Source organism: Lagopus muta, chromosome 20, assembly GCF_023343835.1.
Source record: "Lagopus muta isolate bLagMut1 chromosome 20, bLagMut1 primary, whole genome shotgun sequence".
Lineage (NCBI taxonomy): Eukaryota > Metazoa > Chordata > Aves > Galliformes > Phasianidae > Lagopus > Lagopus muta.
In genome coordinates, this window is record NC_064452.1 from 4,577,293 (window position 1) to 4,602,862 (window position 25,570).

Consider the following 25,570-nt stretch of genomic DNA (forward strand, 5'->3'; position numbering starts at 1 on the left):
CGGGGCGGGACGGGGCGGAGCATTCAAAGGGCCACGTCCGGTGGCGGCGGGGCCGATGGCGGAGCCAGCGCAGGGCACGGAGCCGCTGTGGCGAACGCCTCCGGGCCGCCTGGCCCCGCCGCACGTCTACCGCATGGCGGAGGCGTTGGGCGCCGAACTGCGCCGTCTCTCGGGCCGCTTTGGACCCGACGCCGTGGCCGGATTGGTGCCGCCGGTTGTGCGGTTGCTGGAGCTGTTGGAGGCGTTGGTGGCACCGGTGGGCTCCGAGGGTGAGGCGCTGCTGGCCGAGCAGCAGGATGCGGAGGTGAGCGGGGCGATGCTGGGAGCGGGGGGCTGTCCCTAGTGCCTTCCTCTGCCGCGTCCCTGCGGGCAAGTGCCTCGCGTGGCCCTCCTTCCTTGGTGTTTATCCTCGTGGCGGTGTCCTTGGGGGCAGTGCCGTCCCTCGGGGTTGGCTTAGAGCTGACTGTCCCTCGTTCCTTGGCGCGGCTCACACCAAGCTGTCGCCAGCCCCCCTGAGCCTGGCCCTGACCCGGCTGTCCCTGTCCCCCAGGACCTGGAGCAGAGGCTGTGGGAGGCCGAGCGCCGGGAGCGAGCCCTGCGAGGCCGCCTGGCCCAGCTGGAGGAGCAGAACCAGCAGCTCCTGGGGCAGCTGGCAGAGAGCCACCACCAGGAAGGTGGGTGTCTGGTGAACTTGGGGTGCTCTCCCACTGCCGCCTGTCCCCATGGGAGCGCTGCCTTCTGCAAGCCGTGGAGTCCTCAAGACTCCCATAAGTTTTGGGGCAGAATCACATTGGCATGAGTTGAGATCCCAGGAGGTGACAGGAGGGTGGCAGGGACAGGCATCCCGTGGATGTCGTTGGGTCCCTGGAGCCGCTCACACTCCTTCCCCCATTCTGGGCACAGACAGCACGGTGCGGAAGGAACGAGAGGTGATGCTGCGGCTGAAGGAGGTGGTGGACAAGCAGAGGGATGAGCTTCGTGCCCAGGCTCATGAGATCGTCTGCAAGAGCCGAGACACGGAGGCGGTGAGTGCCTGGGGACCTGCTTTCATGTCACCTCCCCTGGGGCTGATTGTTGCTACTCGTGATCCCGCTGGGGCAGATGCCATTCCCACACTGCGCTGAGGTCCTGGGTGGTGGCCAAGCAGTGCTGCTGTGCCTCACTCCTGGTTGTCACTGCCTTTTCAGCTGCAGGAGCAGCTGCACCGCTTCATGTCCATGAACGAGGAGCTGCGGCACAAAGTGGCCGTGGTGCAGGCGCAGCTCAAGAGCACTCTGGAGAAGAAGTCGGACCTGGAGGCCGCTGTGCTGCAAACCCAGAGGGAAATGAGCAGGAGGAGCAGGGCTGCCCCCGAGGCACCGCTGCCACAGCCCAGCCAGGTGAGCTGGGGGACCTGGGGCTGCCAGAGTGCGGCTCTGGGGGCTGCGCTCGCCCCTCATGCTGCCCATCCTCAGGAAGAAGCAGCACCGCTGCCTGCGGAGGAGCCGCAGTGCCAGGATGCGAGCAGGAGCCCGGCTCAGTGCTGCTTCTCCATGGAAGAGCTGCAGCAGATCCTGCAGGAGCGGAACGAGCTGAAGACCAACCTGTTCCTGGTGCAGGAGGAGTTGGCCTATTACCAGCGGTGAGCCCTCCAAGAGCCACGTCCCTCCTGTCCCTGCAGCACCTTATGACCCATTAGAGTGCTCCTGGCAGCCCCAGGCAGCATTTACTTGCAAAGCTCTCAGCTAACCCGTGGGCTCTCTGTTCCAGGGAGCTGCTGAATGAAGAGAGAATCCCCAGCTTCTTCCTGGACGCGATGAAGTCGACAATCAAAAAGCAGAGAAGAAAAATCAGAGCCAAGATGCTGGGGACAGCAGAGGAGTCAGCAAGTAGGTGAGTCGAGCTGCAGGCAGCATGGAACCTCCTGCACGCTGCCCCTGGTGCTTCCGTGCACTGTGGCACCTGTGAGAGATCAGCCCTGGGCTCTGGCCTTGTCCCTGCCTCCCGCCAGAGGGCAAAGGTTCAATGCCTGTGCTGGGTGCCCTGGCCCGGTGCTGCGGGGCTGGGCTCTTTGCTGATGCTTTCACATCATTGTCACATGTCACACGCCTGCTCCATGTGTGCTGCTCTTCCTTGTATGGATATGACAGTGGGGAGGAAAGGTGATGGGGCACGTAGTCTGTGAGCTGTGGAAATAGCACTGGGGATGTTCCCTGCAAGACAACTTTGGGTAGCATTTGTTCCAGATCTGCTCAGCACCAGGAGGGGAAGCGGAGCTGTATCTCACTGCATTGCGTGGGTTTTAATAAAGGTCTCAAGAGGGCTGAGCTCTTCTATGCTATTCCAACCTCCTGCAGCTGCTGCTTGCATTGGGGTGCAGGGGGGTCTGTGCGGCCTGGAGCAGATCTGTGGCTGGAGCTGAGGCCACATCCCAGCCCATAGTGGTCCTGGCTCTGCTGTCGGTGCTGCTTGGAGCAAGCAGGGCAGGTTTGCTTGGCCACACTCGTGGCTGGGACTTGCCGGTCTGGGCTGGTTAGGGTAGGGATGGATCCTCCCCACCTGCCCAAACCTTTTATGAGAGCTGTGGGAGAGGCAGAACGGGATTTTCAGGAGAGCAGGGGTTTCCCCCAGTCAGCACAGCTTGTTTTTTCCTTGTGCAGCCTCAACACGTTGGTGGGAGCTATGCCCTTGTATGCCCAGAAGTCTGAGACACTGCTCACCACCTGCCCACCCAGCGTGGCTCCTGCTCTATGAGCTCCTTCCCTGCCATCTTTCGGGGTGCCATCCTGCTGATTGCAGGTCTGTCCCCAGCATCAGCCCATGCTGCAGCTGGTGTTGCTGATGGTACCCCTGAGGCTGAGCTCAAGCACAGCCCTGGCATCTCTGCAGGGCTGGGGATGCCCTATTGCAGCCTCAATGCCTCAAAGCAATGGCAGCAGCCACAGTTCCCTGAGCAGTGTGCCAGGGCTGGGTGCCCACAGACTGCAGCGTGGGCTGTGGCTTCTGCTGCTGCGGCCAGTTGGGACAAAGCAGCTGCTGAACAAGTGTTGGGCTTTGGAGCTGCCTTCTGAGAAGGAATCTGTGGGCTGGGAACAAAGCAGTGTCTTTGGGAAGCAGCGGATGGTGAGGGATTGGGGAGCACAGCACTCAGCCTGGGTTTTGTTCCCACTCTGTGCTGCAGCGACGAAGAGGAAGGCTCCTGGCTCCCGGCTCGAGGTGCAGACTGTGTGGATGCTCCGCCTCCAGAATCCAAAATCAGGAGCTTGTAAGTTCCATCCCACACTCAGGTGCTGGTGGGGTGGAGATTTTTGGCTCAGCTGTGTGCCCAATGCCTGCTGAGCAGCTCAGTGCTTATCCCAGGACACTGCTGCAGAACGGGTGTGCTTGGATCCTGGGGTTGTGCCTTTCCTTGGGGCTGCCACATAGCTGTGCACATGGAGGGAGGATGGGATGCAGCTGCTTCCTAGAAAGGCTCCTCTCCCCCACGCCTGCTATCTGCTCTCTCCACAGCTTTGGGTTATGGTATCAGGGCAGCAGCAAAGACCCCCCCGTGCCCAGCTGCTCCGGAGCCTGGGAAATCATCGACTCACTGGACACACAGCAGGAGCAGGTGGGAGAGCACAAACCAGACCGAGGCGCACCAGCACTCTGACCCTGTTGGATCTGACCGTGGCATCACCGGGAGCCAAAGAGCACAGTGTGGTGCATGGCTGGGATGCTCAGCTGGCACAGAGCAGCTCGGCACCTCTGGGCACCTTGCCCCATCCTGCCCCACGTGGGTGTTTCACATCATCCCTTCCCAACATCTCCCCATCCCTGCAATGTGAAGATGAAGAGCTGTCTGGGTGCTGCCCTGTTTTCCCCATGCCGGGCTGAGCACGCACTGGTGAGGGCTGGGTGGCCTTTGGGAGCACGTTTCGAATGTGGGGTGAATTGGTTTTGTGCTGGGACTTGTTCCTGCTTCTGGGAATTGGAAAAGTTCAGCAATCTTCGTGTTTATGGGGGCACAGCTATCCGCATGGATCAGGTGCTTCCCAGCTCTGGGACTGGAGTCAAAAATAAACTGGGCTCTTGTTTCTCTGACGAGGTGCCCACTGCAACCTCTGCTCTGTCTTTGTGTTGGAAGGAGCCCGGCAAGCAGCTCGGTGGGCTTTGGGGGCTCTTCCCCAGCACAGCTGTGGTTGTGCCATAGCCCATACACAGAGCTGGGCTGGGGACAGAGGCTCTGGGTGCTCCTAATGACCCATGGTGGGAATTGGGGCCACTGGGGCACAGCGTTGGAGGCGCATGAGTTAAATCCCATACGGGGAAACCCTGGCTGGCTGTGCTCAGGAAGGAAAAAGGTGTTTCCTGTGCATCTGCTGACACAAAGCTCCTGTGGGACGTGCAGTGGGATGGAGCCAGCAGCGGCAGCAGGTCCTGGAGCCTGCCTGGATTTAGGCCAACCCAGGGCACGCTGCGTTCCTGGGGGACACCGAATTCCATCCTGGACCAGGACTGCAGAAGAAGGCTTGGCTGTGCCCTGGGGTGGATAGCAGAGGGGAGGTGGATGCCTGGGGGACATGAAGGATGTCGGCTCAAACAGCCTCAGGGGGCAGTTGGGTGGGCCATGGGGCAGTGCCCGGTGGGTGCTGTTCCCTGTGTGAGAAGGCTGAGCCCTGTGCCGTGCATTCCCTTGGCAGCAAAGGTCAGCAGCAGACAAGGCTGTGGCATTCCCTGCCTCCTCCTTCCCCCTGCACCCCTGGCGTGGGGCTGGGACGCCTCCTCCCGCGTTTCCTCAGGAAGAAACCAAGGCTGGTGGGAGGAAGAGGCTGAGCCACAGGAGAGAAACCCACAGACGGACAGACGGATGGACAGACGCTGCTGCCCCGGCAGGATGGCGAGCACCCGCCTGCTGCTCTGCCTGTGGCTGTGGGTGCAGGGCTCTGCCCAGGAGCTCGACCCCAACGGCAGGAATGTCTGCAAGGTGGGCAGGTAGGTGACTCTGCATCCCCTCTGTCCCTGGGCCTTCAGGTAGAGTGAGGTGGGATCCTCCGTGTGTCCTTCTGTGGGTGGAGCCCAGCAGCTCATGGGCACAGGGAGCACAGTGATGTCGGGGGCTCTGGGCACCCAAATCCTTTCTCCATGGGGTTGTTTCCAGGAGAGCCTGGGGACAATGGGGGAACGTGGGAGTGTTGGTAATGCTATCACCATTAATGCTGTCAGAAATGCAAAATGGAAGCAAATCCCAAACAGTGTTTGGGGCAGATGGCCGTGCTGCTTTATGGCTGTGTTTCCTCTCTCATTGATCTCCATCAGCGCAATGCATTTGTGTCAGTGTTTTTAGGTACTAGCAAAGCTCTCCCAAAACACTGGGGGATCCATTTGGGCTCTGTAGCTGCAGTGGCAGCAGTATTAAGCACTGCTGCTCCAGAACCCAGCCCTGAAGCTCAGCAACGACTTAAATTTCCTTCTATTTTGCTGGCTTCCTTCCTGAGCGAGCCCCCGCAGCCTCATGGCTTCCCCGTGTGTGAGGCCGAGCCTGAGGAGAGCATTCGTCTTCAGCTTCTTTTTCAAAGCCCTGAAGCTGAAGGCAATGTCCCCAGCCCTGGGCAATGGCTGATGTGCCCCACTCTGTCCCACAGCCTTGCCGTGAACCTGGCGTGTTGCCCCGGCTGGAAGCAGGAAGGGCGGGAGTGCACAACTGGTAAGCGATGGGCGACACTTGGAATCTTTGTCCCCTAAAATCTTCATCCCCACGTTTCTTCTCCTCGCTGCCCACCCTGCAGCGTTGCAGGGAGCCCCGAGTGCTCTTGGTGCTGGTGGTGAGAACGGGGGAGACCCCGCAGTGGATGGGGTGGTGGGGTCCCACCCGGTGACATGGAACCTGCTTTGGCAGGGGGGTTGGACTCGATGATCTCTGGATGTCCCTTCCAACCCCTACAATTCTGTGATTCTGTGATTCTGTGACATGCCAACCCTGCTGCCACAGCACTCTGCGAAGGGGAGGAAGCCTGCGGGCCGGAAGAAGTGTGCGTGAGACCTGGGCTGTGCCGCTGCAAACCCGGCTTCTTTGGTGCAGATTGCAGCTCCCGTGAGTGCTTCGCCCCCCTCCTAGCAGCCTGCCCTGGGTGCTGGGGGCTTCCTCGTCATCTTATTGTTATCTCCTTCCTTCCCCAGCCTGCCCTGCGCAGTACTGGGGTCACGACTGCAAGCAGCGCTGTCTGTGCCACCCCGGTGGGACGTGCGAGGCGGAGAGCGGGCGCTGCACCTGCAACCCCGAGCGCTGGGGAGAGCTGTGCCAGTTCCGCTGCCCCTGCGGCCCCCACGGCCGTTGTGACCCCACGACTGGAGCCTGCCGCTGTGAGCCGGGCTGGTGGGGTCCTGACTGCAAGAAGCAGTGCCAGTGCAACCTCGCCACCTCGCGCTGCGACCCCCTCACCGGGCACTGCCATTGCCGGCTGGGCTGGTGGGGAAGGAAGTGCAGATTCAAGTGCTCCTGCAACCTCTCACCCTGCGCCCAGGAGACGGGCAATTGCAAATGCAAGGCTGGTTTTTGGGGGTCGGCGTGCCAGTGGCACTGCGACTGTCTGCGTGGTTCCTGCAACCCTCTCAATGGGCATTGCAGCTGTGAGCCAGGTTTCCAGGGCAGGAGCTGCCAGGACCCCTGCCCAGCGGGGACATATGGGTCCCAGTGCGTGCACAGGTGAGCTGGTGACAGCAGGGACACGGGGTGGGGGTCGGTGTGGTTGCATCCATCCCTTTGGCTGTGCAGGGAGATGCATCTGGAGGTGGGGGTTAAGAGCTGTGAGTGGTTGCAGCATTGGTGTTGCCCCTAAGAAGCATCCTGCTAACGCCAAAGGAGGGCTCTGGCATCATCCTAAAATCCTAGTACCATCCCTAGAGCAATAATACAGTGTTTATCCCTGCTAGGCTTCTGCCCTGGGGTTACTATAGAACCTTAAATGCCATCAGGAATCTTCTAAAAAATCCAAGTGCTACTGAATACAACTGTGTGGGGAGAACTGTGTCTGGGGGGGGGGGGTTGAGGCCTCACTGCCCCTGTGACCACACAGCTGTGGGAACTGCAAGCACAACCAGCTCTGTTCATCTGTGGATGGCTTCTGCCTGGAGTGCCAGCCTGGCTGGAATGGGACCCTGTGCAAGGAACGCTGCACGCCTGGCTTCTATGGCCAAGGCTGCCTCCAGCCCTGCCCACACTGCCGGCAAGGGGACATCTGTGATGCAGAGACCGGTTCCTGCCCACGCTGTGAGCCTGGCTGGACAGGACCCAGGTAACCCAGCAGGTAGGGGCAGAATGTGGGCATTGGTGCTGGTGATGGGGGTCCTGGTGACATCTCTCTCTCTCTCTCTCTCTCCCATCAGCTGTAACAGCTCCTGCCCTGCAGGGACATTTGGTGATGGATGCCAGCTGCTGTGCCCCGAGTGTGTCTGGGGGAGCTGTGACCCTGTGTCAGGTGACTGCCTCTGCCAGGCTGGCTACTGGGGAGCCAGGTAAAATAGGGAGCAGGGCTGGGAGCTGCTGGTCCTGGGGGCATTTCTCCTCCTTTCCTCTCTCTTTCAGCTGTAACGACACCTGCCCAGAGGGCTTTTTTGGGGTGAACTGTTCCTCCCCTTGCCAGTGCTCACGAGGAACCTGCCACCCTGCACAGGGCAACTGCATATTGAGTAAGAGCAGCCCTAAAGTCACTCCTTGGTGCTGGGTGAGGGTCCGTGACATCCTTACCTGGGACAGGGATGCTGCGGTGGATCCATCTGTGGACACACTGATCCCATCTTCCCCACACAGGTCTGTCAGACCACGCAGCTCTGGCTGCTGCCATCCTCATCCCTCTCCTCCTGCTCCTGCTTTGTGTTGCTTGCTGCTGCTGCGGTGCTGGCCCTGCAGATGCCAGAGACAGGTATCAGTGCAGGTATTCCCCTTCGCTGTCGAACCTTTTTTCCCCTTCTCCCCTTCATGCCACATCCCCACACAGGGCAGCCGTGCCGGATGATGATGTGGTGGCCAGGATGAAACACCACGTGCAGGGCGTGCTGGCCAATATCAGTGCTATGATGCCTTGCTTCACCCTCAACAGCTCCAAGCTTCCCAAAGTCACAGGTGAGAAAGCAGACCTGCTGCCAGCCCTGTTTTGTGGCATGGAGCCTGCCCAGCCCCTCTGCATGGCCACCAGACCTCAACTACTTGTTATCTCCTCCCCAGTTTCCCACCACGATGCAGAAATCCCCTTCAACCCCAGCTTCATCGAGTCGCCATCAGCTGCATGGGCTTCAGACAGCTCCTTCTCCTCCTTCGACACCGACAACGAAGGGCCAGAGTATTCCGTCCCTCCCAGAGAAGGTGACACATGGCTCCATATCTCCTCCCTGCTGCACAGTCCCCCTCCCCACAGCCCTTGTGCTTTCCAAGGATATGCACTCAGCCCAGGCTGTTATTTTCGTTCCCTCATTTTCCCCTCCACAAGGACGAGCCAAGGCCATACTTGGCCTCATGCAGTGTGATGTGCCCTGCAGCCCCATTTCCTAACGCGCTCCTGGAGGCAACCCTATGGCACCAGCATCCTCATCCCTGAGCCCTAATCCCCATCCCCAAGGCCGAGGGCTGCCCGTGCCCCCACCCCTGGGGTTAACACCCACTCCTTGTCCCACAGGGGTCCCACTGCTGTCAGGGGCCGAGCTGCAGGCCGGGATGTCCCCCCCCAGCGAGGCGCTCCCTGACCCCACCGCCTTCAGCTCTGAGGATGTCTCGCAGCCCTTCACCATTCCCCGCACCTCCAGCATTGCCAAGGCCAAGCGGCCCTCTGTCTCCTTTGCTGAGGGGACGAAATTCAGCACAGCGGAGACCCCCAGCCCTGGGCGGAAGCCAAAAGCCCTGTGGGGGCCATCCAAGCTGTCCCTGCAAGCAGGAGATGTGGGGGCCGAGATCCCCGCTGAGCAGGCAGGCAGTGATGGTTACGAGAGCCCTGATCCCCTCAGCAAAGGGGATGAAAGCCACCGGCCATCACCTCGGGCCACACCAGGGGGCCGCCGACGGATGGTCACCAGCACCAGACACGTGGCCCAAAGGGTAGAAGCCCTGGAAGCAGCTGCAAAAAGGGGCAGCTGGGATGGGAAGAGGAAAGAGCCCAACGTCACCACCATCTACATGACGGTGGGGACGGCTGGGCAGGACCCCAAAGCTGAGGGGGGTGTTGAGGGTCCGGTGCAGGCTGTGCTGAAGCGGCTGGGCAGCTTGCAGAGAGGAAGGTGGGCTGCCAAGGAGGAGCCCATGGTGAGGAGGAGCATGGAAGGCATCCAAAAACCACCCCGCCGGGCCCTGGCACAGCGTAGGGATTCGGCAAATGGCTGCAAGCAGAGGGAGAGTGTGCCGGGGGCTCCCAGTGAGCTGTGCCCTGGAAAACAGCAGCATCCTCCTGGGAAGAGACAGTCCTTCCCACTGGAATCAACAAAAAGCACTGGGGGCCAGGATGGGGTTGGTGAGGGCCTGGGTGCTGCAGAAAGTGGCAAAAGCCTTGAGCTGGCCCTAAGCGTGGAAACGAAAGGCCAGGTTGCCCAGCAGGAAGAGCCGAAATATGAGAATGTGAGCAGCAGAAATGAGGATGCACCAACCAACCCTGCGACCACCTGAGCCCCCAGACCTGAGGCTGAGGCACAAGGTGACCCACAGGACCCTTTGGGTTGTCCCCAGCCTGGGGGAGCCAAGATCCTCCCCAAGCTGGGCATGTGGAGCCTTCCCCTTATTGCCCTTCCCTTCGTGCCGTGCTTCATGCAGCATTCAGCTGTGTGCAGCCCCAGCAGGTCGTGGTGCTTCGGAGCTGTTTTCCACCTCCTCCATTCTATGTCCTCCACAAAAGCTGGATGGGAAATGACTTTTTGTGGGTGCCCTGCCCTGCATCACCACAGTGCTGAGAGGTGGTGAGGGTGCTGCTGGGTGCTGGAGGAGCCACAGCCCTCCCAGGAGCTGGGTTCGGATGTATATAGGTGCTACAAGTTCTGTTGCACGTCCTTCTGTTATTTCAAGTGGCGCAACGTGGAAATAAAATGTTACCAAAGGAGGTTGGTTTCCCAGCTGTACCATGTTAGGAATATTGCCCCAAGCAGGGCAGCTGCCAGCTCCTTTAGGCTTTTGTTTTATTGTTTCATTTTCTGGTTTCGCTCAAGCAATTCTCAGCTCTCAGTAACAGGGATGGAGAGCACAGGGTGGGAGGGGAGGGCACACCTTGCTGATTTGGGTTTTGGGGTTCAGGACAGCTGGGCAAGGAGCTGCTGTGCAGAGTGGGGTTTGCTTCTTCTCCTTTTGCTTCCCATGGGAGCCTGCCTGTGGTGTGAGGCACCAGATCCCCATAGGCCCACGCAGAGCAGCTTCCAGCACTCCTCTCTAGGATCTCACCATCGTGTGTGTAGCACCAGATATTCTGGGGCACAGACAGGACGTGCAGCCCTCAGCTCTGCTCAGGCCACTCCTTGTTTTGAAGCTATTTTAAGGCAAGGAAAGACCCACGGTTTATTTGCATGCAGCCTTTAGCAGTCGGATACGTTCAGCCTGAAGCCACCACCACGTTGGGGATCCTCTCTGAGCACTGCCTGCAGACAGCTGGCAATGTCCCAGTGCAGGAAAAAGTGTCCCGCTTTGAGAAATCACTGCTACTTGCAAAGCTTGCACACTGCTGTACCCAAAGCTGAGGTACCTTCACCCCACAGCGATGGCACGAGGAAGACAAGCAGATTTTGGCCACAGCGCAGCCCTGCACAGCCCTCCAATGCCCCGCAAAGCTTTATCCCTGGACGTGGAGGTGTGAGCCAGCCAGCCAGGATGCCACATCCCACTTTCAGCCCCAGTCACTCCGTGTCACAAGGTCTCTGTGCCAGCACTGCTTTCCCTCCCTCCCCGCTGTTTACTCATTCCCTGGTGTATTTATAGAGGGCAGCAGATCACCCCACAGCTCCTCGTTTCCTTCCAGAGCAGCGGAGCCAAATCCTGCTGCGCTCCCTCCAGCACAGCTCCCGTGTTTCCGAGCTCCCGTGGCCTCACACCAACACCCTCCCCCTCCCGCCAGCCCCGCACAGCTCTGTTTGTTTGATTTGTGCCTTTTCTCTCCATTTGCTCTGGCCCAAAGCCACCGTCCCGCTGTTACAAACCTTATTTCCCCAGCAGGGAGCTTCATTTTGCACACCCACCGCAGCCCCATCAGCACTGGTGGGTGCACATCTGTCTGTCTGGACTCTCTGCATCCATCTGTCCATCCAGACCTTCAGCTTTTGCTGAACAAACCCATAGACACTTCCATGCTCTGAGCTCCGTTTGGCCAACAGATCCCCCCCTCCCCATGGTGTTTTCTCTGGGGATGGGACCTCAGATGGCAGCAGGGCCACTGAAAGATAATAGAAGCTGGGAAATTGCTGCAGGCAGTGCCCAAGTTATGGGGCTGGTGGGATCACAGTCCCACAGTGCCTGTTGGGATGGGGATGGGGTTGGTTTTATCCCATTCATTCTGAGGGTCCACAGAGGGGACATTTTCCTTCCTCCATTCACTTTGGAGTTCCAAAAAGGGTCAATTTTTCTTTCCCCAGACACTTTGGGATGCATTTTCCTCTCCCCATTCATTCCGGGGCTCCGTAAGGGATCCATTTTTCTTTCCCAATTCATTTTGGGGTTTTCCTTTCCCCACTCACTTCGGGAGTCCACAAGGAGTCTGTGGGGTCCACAGGGGGTGCATTTTCCTCCTTCCATTCATTCCGGGGGTCCACAAAAGGTGGCTTATATACTTCCCCATTCATTCCGGACGTTCACGCCCGGCTTCTTCCCGCCTGGGGATCGGGGGGGCTGTTTTGGAGGGCTCGCTCAGCGCTTCCTACGTGCAGCCCCGGCGCGGTACCGGCAGGGACTCCTGGGGGGGGGGGGGGAGGGGAGGAGAGGGGGAGTACCGGGGGCGCGCGGCCCGGCACGTGCCCCGGCGGCGGCGGCGAGCTCTGCTATTGGTCGAGGCGGCAGCCAATGAGCGGCGGCGGTTGTTTGCTCCGGAGGGCGGATAAAAAACACCGGGTGGAACCGCGGCGGCGCGCACAGCGGTGGGAGCGGGGCTGGGGGTAAGCGGGAGCGCGAGCGCGAGATTTTATTCGTTTGGTTATTATTATTATTATTATTTTTTTATTATTATTATTATTATTTCTTAATCGTCGTTATTTTTATTTGCTTCGTTTTGTTCTTAGTGTTTTTCTTTTTTACTATTTTATTTTTTTCCCCCTTTTTTATTTATTTATTTATTTTCCGCTGGGGCGGGGGGGCAAGATAAGAAGGGGATGTGCGGAAGGATTTAAGGAGAGCACATCCTATAAGAGAGGACGCACGGTGGGAGCGTTCTGAGGGGGGTTGCGTGGGGTGGGGTTTGCATAGGGGAGAATATCGAGGTGCAGTGGGGTTGGGGGTGGAGGGGTGTATCTGCGATGGGGCTCGGGGATAGAGGGGGCAGGGCGAGGTGTGCTTTAATGTGGAGAAGGGGATTGGCAAGGGGGAGTGGTGTTCTGTGAGGTGGATGCATTAGGCAGGGGAAAAGGGATGCACGGGGAGATTTGTGCATAGGGGGGCAGCGTGTGTCAATGGAGAGAGAAGGGAATTGGTGGGGAAATGGGGTGGGGGGGGATTTGGGGGGAAGTGGAGGAGTGAGAAAGGGAGAGGGGAGTACATAGCGGGGATTGTGCGTGTGCTGGGCTGGGGGCGGTGGGTGAGCGGCTGCATGGGGTGAGGATGAGGAAGAGGAGGCGTGGAGGAAGCGCGTTGTGGGCCTGCGCGCTGGTGGGGGGTGTAAGGGGGGCTGCTGGGGGCTCTGCAGGGTGGCCTTGTTCTCTTGCTGCCTTGTGCTGGGGCCTCAGCCCCGTGGAAAGCCCCGAGAAACCCTTCTAGGCTGCAGCATGCAGCTCGCTGATTTCCCTATAGCGCCTTATCAGGGCATGCTCTAAGCTGGGGGGGGGAACAGCTTGTCTAAAATGGCCACTTGCTATATGACCTCAGTGCTGAATTTCTTGGGGCTCTCTGGAGCTCCCCCGATTACTCAGGGCTGCTCTTCCATCTGCTCTTGGCCACAGGGTCTGGGACAGGTGGGGATAGAGCTGTTAATCCCCAGCATCTGCGGGGCAGCCTGGGGATGCCAGTGTGCTGAGATGGAACAGCACGTGCTGCCATCCCAGCCCAGTGTGCCCAGCCATCTGCACAGCTACTGTGGGGCAGGATGCGTCCCGCTGTGCTGATTAGCAACAAGGGCTCCTTGCCCATCCCTCTGTGCTGTAAACACACATAGGAGCTGTGCTCACAGCCACCTCCCAGCACTGATCTGTGCTCCTGACCTAAAGCAGAGCTGCTGTAGAGCTGCAGCCCCCACTCTGGCACACAATTCCTAACTGCCCTATAAATGGATGGAATATTGGAGCAGGCTCTTGCTGTGCTTTCATACCTGTTGCTCAGGAGGTGGAATGGAGCCCTGCAGAGTGGCTCTGGCACACTGAGGGGCTGTTCCAAAGGGCACCCATGCTCCATCTGCCTTCCTGGTCACCTAGCAAGCCACTACCTGCAAATTTACTCTATATGCTCAAATGCCTTTCATTCATTTGTTGCTTTCCAGTGGAGAGATTTCCTTAAGGCAATTTTTTTGCACTCCTTGCACAGCATATGCTGTGTTTTTCAGCTCACCACCATTGCTCTGCTCCCTGCAGGTTGAGGCTCGGGACGAGGCTGCACTTCCCACGCAGCCATGGCACCCACACTTGCTACCGCTCATCGCCGGCGTTGGTGGATGGCATTCACTGCCATCATTGAGAATCTGCTCTTCTCAGCTGTCCTGCTGGGCTGGGGGTCCCTGCTCATCATGCTGAAGGCAGAAGGGTTTTACTCCTACCTGTGCCACGAATCAGGTAAGGGTGCTGTGAGGAGCCGGGGGTAGAGCTGGAGGGATTTGGTTGAGTGGGCACACTGGGGATGGCTTGATAGCTGGACCAGATCTTTCCAACCTTAATGATTCCATAAGAATGGCTGCTGGGGTTCACCGGTGTTATTCCCTGCCTTGGGGTGCTGTAGGTTGGTTGGAGGTCTGAGGCCTTGGTCAGTTTTGGGATGGAGAGATGGGATGCATGCTCCTTTCCAAACTAGTTGGCATCCTTGTGATGGCGTTGTGTGGCTGAGGTTGCTGCTGCTTTGCAGACCAAATGGAAAAGGAGCTTTTCTGGACATTCTCTTCCACTTGGCCATGGGTTCTCCATCTGCGTGGACACCTGGCTGACCTCTACAGGGAAAGGCCAATGGAACACTGAGGGGCTCTGGGGGATGATGGCTCTTGAGGAGGGTTTGTGTGTGCTGAAAAGGGAATGGAAAGGGGAGGCAGGGGCTGAGTGTTGGGGCTTCATCCAGTTGTGGGCTGGTTGCATAGGATGGAGGAGGAAGCAGCGAAGGGAAGGGAGCTGGAAAACAGGAGTGTGGACCCACAGTTGGTAATGGCTGAGAATAGGGAGGAAAAATCTGAGGATGTGGGGAAACCAACTTCAAGCAACAAGTGGCTGTGAATAGGTGGGATGATGCTTTGTTCCTTCCCTTGCTCACAGTGTTTCCTGTTCACCAGCTGCTTGTGAGGGTTGTTTCTTTGTGTGGCTGCAGTTGCTGAGCCTGGGTGGCTGCACCTGATTGTAGCTGAGGGCTTGGTTGTCTTCCTGCCCTGTGCTCATGGTGTGGTGATGCCTTTACACCTCCAGAGCATACAAGGGACAGCCTGTCATTCCAGGCCTCTGTGCTTTCACTCAGGAATGGTGACTGTCACAGACCTGTGTGAAAGACCCCATTAAACCTAGGTGGAGGCTACGTGCCATCGAGATAAAGCACAGAAGAGCTGATAAGCAAATGCTGACTGTCTCCAAGCACAGTTGCTTTCCTCACTGTGCCCAGAGATGGTAACCATGCTTTGCTTGAGTCCCACGTTGCTGCTATTTGCTTTGGTTGCATTCAGTTTGCCCACTTCTCCCAGATCAGTGAGGTTTGCCTTGGCCTCTCCCTGCTGACTGCAGGCTGTGGTCTGCCTATGCTGCAGGGATGGTGCACACGTGTGGGGCTGGAATTATGCCCCGGGGGTAATGGCCTCTCCCAGGTGCCAGACTGTGCCCTGGGGTGGGACGGCTTCCTCCCTAGGAGGAATTCAGGTATTCAGGCTTTTCCATCGGCCTCAAATACTGGCGTCCTCAAATGTCCTCTGAGGCGATGGGCATGGAGGACCAGTTCTGCCAGCTCACCCTTGCTTACTCATTTTCCTTTATTTGTTTTTTGTCCCCACTGCCCTAATCTCAGGGATTAGGCAGAGAGGAGCCAGAGCTCACAGCGCTGGGGACACACACCCTTGGTGCAGCCCTAGGTGGCTGCAGGGCTCTTGGCACCCAGCTGAGTTTGACCCCTGCTCAGTTTAGGGCATCCTAGTGGTTTCCTTTCTCAGCATAACCCAATGACTCGTGCAGCCCTTGGCTGGCAGATTAGTGGAAAGAAAGAAGTTATAACTAGTAGCCTTTGGGCACTTGTTGTTCCTAATGTTGCTGTGTGCATGCGTTGCAAAACAGGAGGGGAAAAAAAAGACTCTTCCTAATGAGCCAAAGGTTCTTGGCAGAGCTTTGTGTTTGTCAGCAAAAGCTCTGTGCTTCGTGGTATCTTCCAGCAAAAGACAAAACTAGACCTTGTCCTTCCTGCAGTCTCCTCTCTGCAGGTAGCAGCAGCTGCCCAGGAAGGGACTGCTGTTCATGAAGGTCTCATGGCCTTCCCATTGAGATCCCCCTCTCTCCACTTGCCTTCAGCTTCTGGTTCTGGCTTATGCTCATCCACCTCACAAACACAGCGTGTCCATTCTGTTGTATGGGAGTGGAGGTGGGCATCCACAAAGCTTACATCGAAGTAGCAAATATTTGTAAAGCAGCTTTGCAACAGGGTTTGAGTGGAGGGCTCTACCCGTTCCAGCCGGCAGATCTGACCGCACTGAGAAGCATGCTTGAAATTTGCTGACAAGGAGTCTGGTGGTGGCACTTTGTTCCCATTTGCATTTTACTACACTACTACTTGGCCTTTAACCAGCTGTAGCAAATGCTGATTGTGCTCTTTATCGGGATTTGGGCCTTATCAGCTGCTGGGAATTTGATCCATTCGGGGACTCGCAGTGCTGGGATTGGGAAGCTCAAGTCTCGGGCATTTCTGGAGCATGTTAAAAAGAACACTGAACTTGATAATTAGCTCACAAAGAGCAGAGATAAGGAGCCAGTTGGAAGGGGACCTCTAAAATGGGGCTGTGGAAAGCCGAAGAGATGAGATAAGCTGATTCACTCACCACAGGTCAACAACACACCTCAATGCAGGCAAGGGCAGAGAGTGCAGAGCTTGGCTTTGAGCTGTAGCCATAGGGTCTGTGGTGGGAGCTTGGGATCTGAGGTGGGAGATGCGGCCTGAATCATAGAACCATGGGATGGCTGGGTTGGAAGGGACCTCAAAGATCACTGAGCTTAACCCCCACTGCTGTAGGCTGGGCCCCGTCCCCATTTTAGGCCGCGCAGGCTTCATCCAGCGTGGTCTTGTGCCCCTCCAGGGATGGGGCATCCACAGCTTCTCTGTGCAGGAAAAAGAATTTTTGTACAGCTGCTTTTATCCCATTCAAGCTGGTGAGATGTGATGAGTGCTTGTGGAAAGGCTGCGTGTGCGACCCTGTAAACAGGAAAAGCGTGAGCGTGGTGGATGTTTGAGCTCTACAGGAAGCACGCCGTGCTGAGCTGCAGCTGCTGGCTGTGTCAGCGTGGGGTGAGAGCTGCTGTGCAGTGGGGCCACGGCCAGGGAGCAGATGGGGGTTAAATAACCCAGCAGTGTGTGAGGTTGGGAGTTCGCCAGGTGCCTGGAGAGATCCTGGAGGTGAAATCAGAGGGAAACCCAAATCGATGGTGTTTGCAGCGGTGTAAAGCAAGAACATCTCCTCCCAGTTCCCAGAACGATGACACCATCCTGAAAAAGAGAAAACATGTTCTTATGTGGGCAGGCAGCAGATCGGCTGTTTGCACATGCCTTTTGCCTTGACTTTTTTTTAACCAGTGCTCCCAGACTTTGCTCCTGTTGTTTGTTTTTCTCTTCCTCACTCATTTTTTTGGTTTTTTGCTTGTTTTTTTGCTCTCTTTCAAAAAAGAGGAAGGTGAGGCCCTGTGTGCTGTGGTTGTTACTGGGATGGCTGGGGCTGTCTCGCTCTCTGATCTAAGCTACAAAGATGAAAGGGATCCTTGGTGCTGGTGTGAGATGGCAGCAGCCCCTGGAACAGCCAGGCTCATTCCTGCAGACTCAGAGAGGTCGGCAAAGAGCAGTTAATAATTGACCCTCTGCTGGAACCGACAGCTCTTAATTTGGGAGGAAGGATGGCTTTAAATGTTGCAGCCTGAACAAATCCCAGAGATGAGCTTGACATAAATGATTACCAAGGCAGCCTTCCTCTCACCTAAGCTCTGCCATGCTTTAAATAGTAACTCCAACTACTAATTGGGCAGCCGAAATCCTGCTGCTTGCAGGGGAGAGCTGTAAAAGCAGGCACTTTGCTCTTGTAATTGCTGATAAAGACTTGCAGCCTCTTGCTTGTTGGTCAGAAAGCAGTGACCATGCATGGCCTGAGCCTCCGTGCTGCTGTGCCCAGTGTCAGTTTGCATGGCACGCAGGTGGGCTTGCATGTACGCCTCTCCAAAAATGCCCTATTTACGGTGTCAGCTCCAAGAGGATGAGAAGGTGCCAAGGGCTGCTTGAATCATTTCCATTACAATTTGCTGGATCTTCTCTTGTTGCTCAGGGGCTGCTGCTGTTTTCACAAACAATTTGTATTTCCACATCGCCCGGCCCCTCCTTGGAACTGGCAGAGAGCTGCTGTAAACAAGGTGCTGGGTGCCCTGCTCCATCCTGCTGCAGTGCTGCCTCTGTCTCTTGCTGTTCCTTGGGGTCACGTTGTGACTGTGTCCATCAACATGTTAACATCAATACATTTGCTCCAGCTCCAAGCATTTCTGCTCTGAGGTCCCTTTAGGTTTGAGGGCTGGTGACACGTGCTGCTGTAAGGTCACTGCACTGCCTGTGTCTCCCCACCCTCCTTCCAGGCTCTGCAGAGTGCTGACACATGGAAATTGCTGCAGTTTCGTCACTCTTTCCCCCCCTCCCCTCCTTGTTTGTCTCAGTTGAGCCTCTAGTCCACTTCTGCTTGTTATGAACTTGCCCAAGAAACTGGGATGCTGTGGGTGAAGCTCCTGGCCCACCGGAATGCTGTCAGGCAGCGGTGCTCAGGGTCCTGAGCCTGGCATGGGGCTGATCAGAGGATTTAGGGGCTCTGTGCAAACTACAAGGGCTCCCAGCTCTGCCAAGGCTGATTTCTAGAGGTACATTTCAGGTCTGTTGTCCACCCTACGACAGGGATGCTGATGGTGGTGGGACATGGTGCTTTTGGGGCCTCATCTGACACTTTGCCTATCCATAGCTAGTATAGTTAGAGAAGAATGGATTAATTATCTACCAGGAGCAAATGGCAGGGGGGAAGGAACAGTGATCGCTGATCACAGACAGTTTGAGATCACTGTATTGCAGGAAAATGAATGGGGGCACCTTGCAGAAGGCTGGGAGGGGGCAGAGGAAGGTTTGACATCAGCCTCTGAGCTGCTGCTCATACGTGACGTCTGCAATTGTTTGCCATTGACACAGAGCCGGGAGGGTTGTTTGGGCAAGCAGGGTGCAAATGGCAGCTGGGAGAAACAGGATGAGACCAGTCACTGCTGTGATTCCAGGGCTGGGCGGATGGGGATGGGGTGGTGTGATCCATGGGGACGTGGAGTGGCACGAGGGGGTGCTGAGCACAGCAAGCAGAGAGCATTTAGGCACTGGGATATGAGGGATTCCTGCTAATTAACTGCAGCTCGTTGGCAGTTTCTGGTTTTGCTTCACACGTAGGTGTCTCCTCTCTCTAATTTTCCTTTAGTACTGAACTTTGTCAGATCAATTATTAAATATGGAGGGGAGAGAGTGCTTTCTGTCGCTGGTTTGCTGCAGCAGTATAAAAAAAAAGAAAGGCAAGTGCTTTGTCATCCCAGCAAAGGTTACAGAGACGACAGATAAGCACAGGGAGAAGGAGGGGTGGAGCGCATGGGTGCTCTGGGTTAATGAAAGTCTAAAGGCACACATGCTTGCTGTAGGGGATGTAAGCATTCTTGGGATGGACTTGTGACAAGAGGCACTGAAACTGCTGCTGCAGGGAAAAGGGAACTTCTCTCTTTTTCCTATATTTCCTCCCTGTCCTGTTTCTGTGCCTGTTACACAACACGAGCTCTGCGCAGCGTGGGAGTCTGCATGCGCAGCTCCTCATGTGAAGGCACGACCAGAGAGCCAGAGGTGTAACCGATCTGCATGGCCTAAACCTTCTCAGAAAGAAGAGAAAATGCTAATGATGGGGCAGAAGCTGCGAGTTCATCAGTTCATTAGTGACTGGTGAGCTGCATGCCTGTAGGAGCACTGCTCATCCCATCCGGGTGGCTGTGCCACCATGTCCCCTGCATGGCAAGGCCAGGAGGCTCGTCCTTCAAGCTGTGCCAGCTCCCATCAGCTCAGTGTCAGGGCCTGAAATAGCTGATTTGTCTGCTGTGAGAGCTTCCAGTTTAGCTCAGAAAAAAATCTGTGATGACACACTGCTCAGGGAGGGCTTTATTTTTGTGTTTGTCCCTTGCTGTCCTACCGAGGCAGCGCCCTGTGATTGCAGGGGCCTCCTTTCATAAATGAACGAAGCTCTGTCCTCGGGTGGTTCTGCCCTGTCCTTGAGTTGTTGCCCTGCTGCTCCTTGGTGGGAGATTGATTCCTGCTACTCCCAGCTGAGCTCATCAACTTCAACTTCTGCTCTTTTTCTCTCCTTTGTCCATTTCTTACTGATTATAATCACAATTGAATATCCCCACTCAATAGGTTCAGTGTATCACGGGGTTTATCTCTATCTCCCCATCCCAACACACTGCAGCGATGCTCCTCTATCACCCCATGCAGGGAACTTCACCGACAGCCCCGAGTCTGAGAACGGCACCACAACAGAGCACAAATGGCCCTCATGCAACGCACAGGACGAGATGCTGAACCTGGCCTTCACCATTGGCTCCTTCCTGCTCAGTGCCATCACGCTGCCCCTGGGCATCGTCATGGATAAGTACGGCCCTCGCAAGCTGCGGCTGCTCGGCAGGTTGGTGTTTTGGGCACAGGGTGGGCTGGGGGTGGATGGGGGCTGTTAGGGTCCTGTTGGCAATGACCCTGCAACCTCAGGAACAATAGGGGGATTGGAATGGGAGCTGCTGGCTTTGCACTGGAGCAGCTCTGGGGTGGTTTGGGGCTGCACGGTGAGTTGCTCCGTCAGGGAAGGGTTTGAGACTCGGTGTCCGAGCTTCAGCTCCCTGGACAGATGGAGCCTGGGGAAAGAGAGGAGTCACTTGTGAGTCACAGTGGGTAGCTCTTTCCTTAGGCTGGGGGCTGTGTCCTGAGAGGCACAAACCCAAGATGTTACATCAGAGCTAGTAAGCTGGAGACTTAACTCCAGGATAGGCACGTCCTGCCTGCCGTCCCTTTTTTTTGTCACTTGGCATCTGTGTTGCTTTCTGAATTGGATAACCAGATCATCTGCAGGTTTTGTAATAGCATGTGGGGGTAATAGTGACTTGGATCCCAGCATTGCTGGGTTTTCAGAACCAGAAACCAGGCAGGGTGGGGAAAACAGAGCAAGTCTGACTCAGAGCTACCTGAGAGGAGTACTGCAACTGCAGGACCAGGGCTGCTGCTGCCTTTGGTCACCTCGAGGGGAAGGCTGGTAAAGCTCTGTGCTGGAAAACCAAATGCTTTTGGGTCCAGACAGAGCTGTGTCACAGCCGTGGGAGGGAATGTTGCTGCTTCAGCCCTTGTGCAAGGCTTCTCTGTAATCTTTGGGTATTTCCTTAGTTTTTTTTTCTTTCCAAATCACCAGCTCCCTCTTACACAAATTGTGCAGAGCTTGCTCAACAAGGTGCTAAGGAAGGAGAGGGAGATATGATTTAGCCCATGTCAAGCTTTCTGCAGGAGACTCATAGTTCTGTTTCCCTTTCAGTGCCTGCTTTGCTGTGTCCTGTGTGCTGATCGCATATGGTGCCAGCAACCCCAACAGTGAGTGGGCCTCAGTGCTGTTTGGGGCAGGTTTTGGGGCTGGGGAGAGCCTCAGGGTGGGCTTTGGGGTCATGGCTGCATTTTTGGGGTGCACAGAGCCGTGTGCTCTATGTGCAGATCTGGGATCCTCCTCATATGATGAGTGCATGAGCAGGAGGGAAAGCAATTATTTACACAGTCTGATAGTGATAGTACAAGGGAAAAAGTTTTAAACTAAAAGAGGGGAGATTTATGTTAGATACTAGGTAGGAATTCTTTACTCAGGGCAGTGAGGCCCTGGCACTGCTGCCCAGAGCAGTGGATGCCCCATCCCTGGAGGTGCCCGAGGCCATGGATGGGCTCTGGGCAGCCTGAGCTTGTAGGGAGCACCCAGCCCATGGCAGGGCTTGGAACATGGTGGGCTGTAAGATCCCTTCCAACCCAATCATTCTGTGATTCTGAGGCCATTCAGACAAGCTATATCAGCAAGCCTACTCACCACAGAATAGAGACCCATCCATCCAAGAGGCCTTTACACCCAAGCCATCCTTCTCCACATGGCTGGGAAATGGGCTGGTGGGATGAGCTGGGGCAGGGGCAGCATAGCACATCCCAGAGTGCTGAACCACCTCTGAGGTTTTGTGTCAGGATCAAAGTCCAGGGGGCTCGGTGGTCTCCCTTCCCTCCCACCCTGGTAAAGGCACTTGGGCTTTGTCATTGCAGCTCTGTCTGTGCTGATATTCATCGCGCTGGCTCTGAACGGCTTTGGTGGGATGTGCATGACCTTCACATCACTCACGGTAAGCAAAGAGTTAACACCTGACTCCTGGTTTATTCCTTACCGTGGCTGGGAGTTGGGCTAGCAGGAAGGAGCAACGTGGATCTCTTGCCTGCAGCTTGATGAGCACATGGGTTTGCTTGGTACAAAGGGTCAGTCGCTCTTTTACCCGAAGGACTGGGTGTTAGTTGGTTATTCCAAGGCTGCTTTTCCCTTTACTTCCCCCCTTCTTGCAGTGGGGTAGCAGCTTCTTGTGAGTGCTTTTTGCATCCCTTCCCCAGGAGAATGGTGGTTCTCTGGCACAAAAGGGTGAAAGTCCCATCCAGGTTTCCTTAGAAATGCTGAGCCACTGAGTGAACTGGGCTCTGTCTGCCCAGCCATGTCAGTCAGCTCGGCCCATGGGTTGTGTTAGGAGCACAGGTCTACAGCTGTCAGCTGGGGCTCTGTGTTTTGGGGTTCGTGTTGCCTGGAGATGGGAGCAGTATCGTTCTCCAAGTAGCTGCTTCATTTTCCACCTCATTACCTATGTCAATGAGGCTGAAAGAGGGCTGGGCAGAAAATCTCCTAGAAAACAGCCTGGGAAGCACTGGTTGAAAACTCTGATTTCAACTGCACTGCCTTGAGCTCTCTGTTAAAAGTTAAACTGCTAGTTAAGGTTACCTCTAATTTAACGTGGGTTAGGTGCCGGCTGACCTCCTGAGACCTAAACCTGGCAGGGGCTGTTTGCAGATCCCTGGGTGAACTGTGATGTTGCTGCTGCTGTTGCTTTTGTATTCAAAGCTTTCAAAACTGTGTGCAGATGTCAGTCTCTTGGACGTATGTAATGTTCTTCACTGGAAGCCTTGGCTATGCTCCCAGAGATCTGTGGGGCAAATGTCATCCTGCTTCAAATATAAGCAAGGAAGAGAGAAGCACACTGGTGCTACTGGGGGAGAGGACAGAATTCCCATCTCATGGCTGCCAGCAGTGCTTCTTGTCTCTCTGAGTGGTTATTAATGGGTCACTGATTATTTTGGAGCCACTGGTGATGATGGAGGGCAGGGCAGAGACTAGACGTGCTGTTCTGTGGCTGTTTAGCAGCGGCAGAAATAAACAAAGCCACTTATTAACACCCTCATTAATGAGCCAGTTTCTCAGCTCTGAGGAAGTACATCTGCAGGAAAAAGGTGAAACCTTCCGAGCAGTGATCCAAGTTGCTGTCACGAGCTGCCTTCCATGGTGATATGGGGCTCTCCTGCAGGTCCCTTCCACCTGTGGCCTGTAGGGATGGCATGTGGTGAGGGAGAGACATGGGGTTAGCAGGTTGCTGTGTAGAAGTGGCAATGAGCACACGTCAATGCCTGCTGCCAAGCAAGCTTGTGCTGGCTGATGCAGGTCCCGGCTGCTCGGTGTGCATGAGTCAAAGCAAGGTGACTTTGTCCTGCTAGCAATCTGGAGCACTCCAGGAAATGGGTGAAACACACTTGTGCTGTTCCCTGTCACCCCAGGGTGGTGAGAGTGGTGCGTGGCTGGGATGTTCCATGCATGCAGTGGTTGGATGCTTTTTTTGAGTGCTGGGGACCTGCCTGCGTGGCCACAGTGCGTTGTGATGGAGAATCCAACCCTCTGTGCTCCTGTAGGAATTGAGGGATAAATGGGATTGCTGAGGATTACAGTGTGGGACTGCAATCCATGATAGGTGTCTCTTGGGGTCGGAGGTGTTTTTGGCACCGAGTCCCCAGGGCTTGCTGACAGCAGTGGCATGCTGCAGGGGCGGGCTGCCTGCCGGGGAGGAGGGGGAGTGGTGATGTTCCTGCTTCTGGGAACAAGGTCAGGCTGTGCCTGCTGTTAAAATGCAGAGGGGAGCTTGCTGCCTCGTGACTTGCTCTTAGCCAATATACAGTGGAGATTGGAAATGGAAACAGATCCGTATTGGTGGCTTTGACAGCAACACAGGAATCTGGCACTGGTTCTGCTCCGAAGCTATTCCATGCAAAGAAATAAACATGTGTGATAAATTACCACAAAGAGCCTTTTATAGATTGTTTTCAGTCCTGTTTTCCTTTCAAAGAATTGCAGCTGCTTTGCTCTCATTTCTGCTACAAACAGCGCCCTGTAGTCGGAGCGGGGGGGGAGCATCTCTGTGTAGGGAATCTGCTCTGCTCAGAAATATTAGCAGCATTTAGGGCTCTGTGATCTTTTGTTTGTTGGAGAACGGGAACAGGAGTCTCCATATGTGTAGGACAAAGCAGGCAGTTTGAGGCTTTCCTGGAGAACATGTTTTTATTGTCTGTATTATTTCCAAATATACCCCCTGATAGGGAAGACAAAGCTTAGCTTGAATGGAAATGCCATTTCCAAGTCCAGTTCTCAGTCCCTTGATTTTTATTTATGGATTTTTTTTTCTTTCTTCTTCTCTTCTTTCAAACAGTCCCTGCAATAGGAGGGCAGCTGGTTTTGGTAATGCCACTGCCATGTTTTTTTTTGTGGTGCTTTTTGTATAGGGAGTGTGTCCAGGGAAAAGATGAAAACATATAAAACTGATTGGAGGTCTTATTATAGGGCAAATGAGGAGAAGTCATCTGCAAGAGGAAACGAGGAAGTGATTTTATCAGTTTGGGATTGCACACCTGTAGTAAAGGGCTCCAGGAAAAAAGAGCTCTGGTGTGGCAAAATCAAGTATCTTTCAGACAGGGCACGAAGTTAATTATACCTGGAGTATTATTGACCTTTAAACAGAAGATGTAAGATGTTTCTTCATGGTAGGTCTTCCTGAATTGAGACACTCATACCAGCATAGGCAGAAGTCAGTGGGGGAGTCAATTCTGGCCTGCAGGAATAAGGTCAGACTGAGGATCAGATCCTTCTGTTGGCAGAAGGCAAAGATCCTACTTGCTCTGTGGTTTGTGCGTTTGTTTTCTTTCTTTATTTTCTCATCCCCAGGGTTCATGTTTTTCCAGTGCTCGCTGCTATGCTGGAAATCTGGCTTAGAAAATACTGCCCGTTATTTTAGTAGCTGGTCTTCAGCCTGGACCCAGGCAGGCACTGCCAGTGCTAACACTAGCAGGCTGAGGGATTTTCTGTCCAGACCCAGGCTGTTTTTCCTTCCCTCTGTCCCTTCAGCTCTCAGGTTTCCTTTCCTCCTGAGTGCTCGGTGTTAGCAGTTGCACTTGATAAGATCTTATCCAGCCCACTGAATCTCCTTGTCCAATTTTCTTTAATCCGGCCACTTGCTTGCTGCCAAACAAGATTTTCCAAAGTCTCAAGCCTTTCTAGGACTTGTCCCCACCGAAGCAGAAGCAGATTTGGGTTTCCCAGAAGTAGCTGCTTGCTTTCGGGCTCTCTCTGGGTCTCTGGTACCCCCAGAGCTGGAGGACCCACCTGGGAGCTGCTCATCTGCTTATGAAAAAGGCTTTTTGTCATCTCTGAGACTTTGGGGAAGAGCAACCCGAGCCAAGAAGCAGCTGTGTTTGTGCAGCTCTCGCCCTGCTCGCAGCTCTCCAGCAGCAGCAGCTGTTTGTTGTAATTTCTGGAGGTTATTTTAGGTTTGGGGCATTGGAGATTACACAAACACCCTGCCTGGTGACAATGGCCAGTCCCTGCAACCTGCAGATATTTCATCCTGCAGATGCTCTTTTTCTGGGATGCATTGTTTTGTTTTTATAGGCCAG

The 25,570-nt window shown here is 55.5% G+C and overlaps 3 protein-coding genes across 4 annotated transcripts in view; all 3 read left to right on the forward strand.

Annotated features, from left to right (window-relative positions):
• Window positions 1-34: 34 nt before the first annotated feature.
• LOC125702890 (Rab interacting lysosomal protein) lies at window positions 35-3,746 on the forward strand. Its single transcript, XM_048966722.1, has 8 exons — window positions 35-304; window positions 551-674; window positions 904-1,025; window positions 1,188-1,379; window positions 1,455-1,621; window positions 1,750-1,872; window positions 3,161-3,244; window positions 3,490-3,746. The coding sequence occupies exons 1-8, from the start codon at window positions 56-58 to the stop codon at window positions 3,629-3,631; spliced, it is 1,203 nt and encodes a 400-aa protein (XP_048822679.1). The 5' UTR covers window positions 35-55; the 3' UTR covers window positions 3,632-3,746.
• A 58-nt stretch (window positions 3,747-3,804) lies between these two features.
• SCARF1 (scavenger receptor class F member 1) lies at window positions 3,805-10,035 on the forward strand. 2 transcript variants are annotated; one of them, XM_048966721.1, is made up of 12 exons: window positions 3,805-4,953; window positions 5,604-5,665; window positions 5,951-6,052; window positions 6,139-6,664; window positions 7,035-7,253; window positions 7,345-7,473; window positions 7,544-7,647; window positions 7,769-7,880; window positions 7,956-8,080; window positions 8,183-8,320; window positions 8,631-9,635; window positions 9,752-10,035. In XM_048966721.1, exons 1-11 carry the CDS (start codon window positions 4,529-4,531, stop codon window positions 9,605-9,607), a joined length of 2,919 nt encoding a protein of 972 aa, XP_048822678.1. In that variant the 5' UTR covers window positions 3,805-4,528; the 3' UTR covers window positions 9,608-9,635; window positions 9,752-10,035. The 2 variants fall into 2 exon arrangements, with proteins under 2 accessions (XP_048822678.1, XP_048822677.1); XM_048966720.1 differs by having other exon boundaries at window positions 8,631-10,035.
• A 1,955-nt stretch (window positions 10,036-11,990) lies between these two features.
• The window catches only part of SLC43A2 (solute carrier family 43 member 2), a 28,484-nt gene continuing 14,904 nt past the window's right edge, over window positions 11,991-25,570 (forward strand). Inside the window, exons 1-5 of the mRNA XM_048966784.1 lie at window positions 11,991-12,066; window positions 13,687-13,884; window positions 20,027-20,216; window positions 21,108-21,163; window positions 21,866-21,942. Of these exons, the coding sequence (XP_048822741.1) occupies window positions 13,725-13,884; window positions 20,027-20,216; window positions 21,108-21,163; window positions 21,866-21,942 (483 nt within the window). The 5' untranslated portion in view covers window positions 11,991-12,066; window positions 13,687-13,724. The remainder of the gene's footprint in view (window positions 12,067-13,686; window positions 13,885-20,026; window positions 20,217-21,107; window positions 21,164-21,865; window positions 21,943-25,570) is intronic.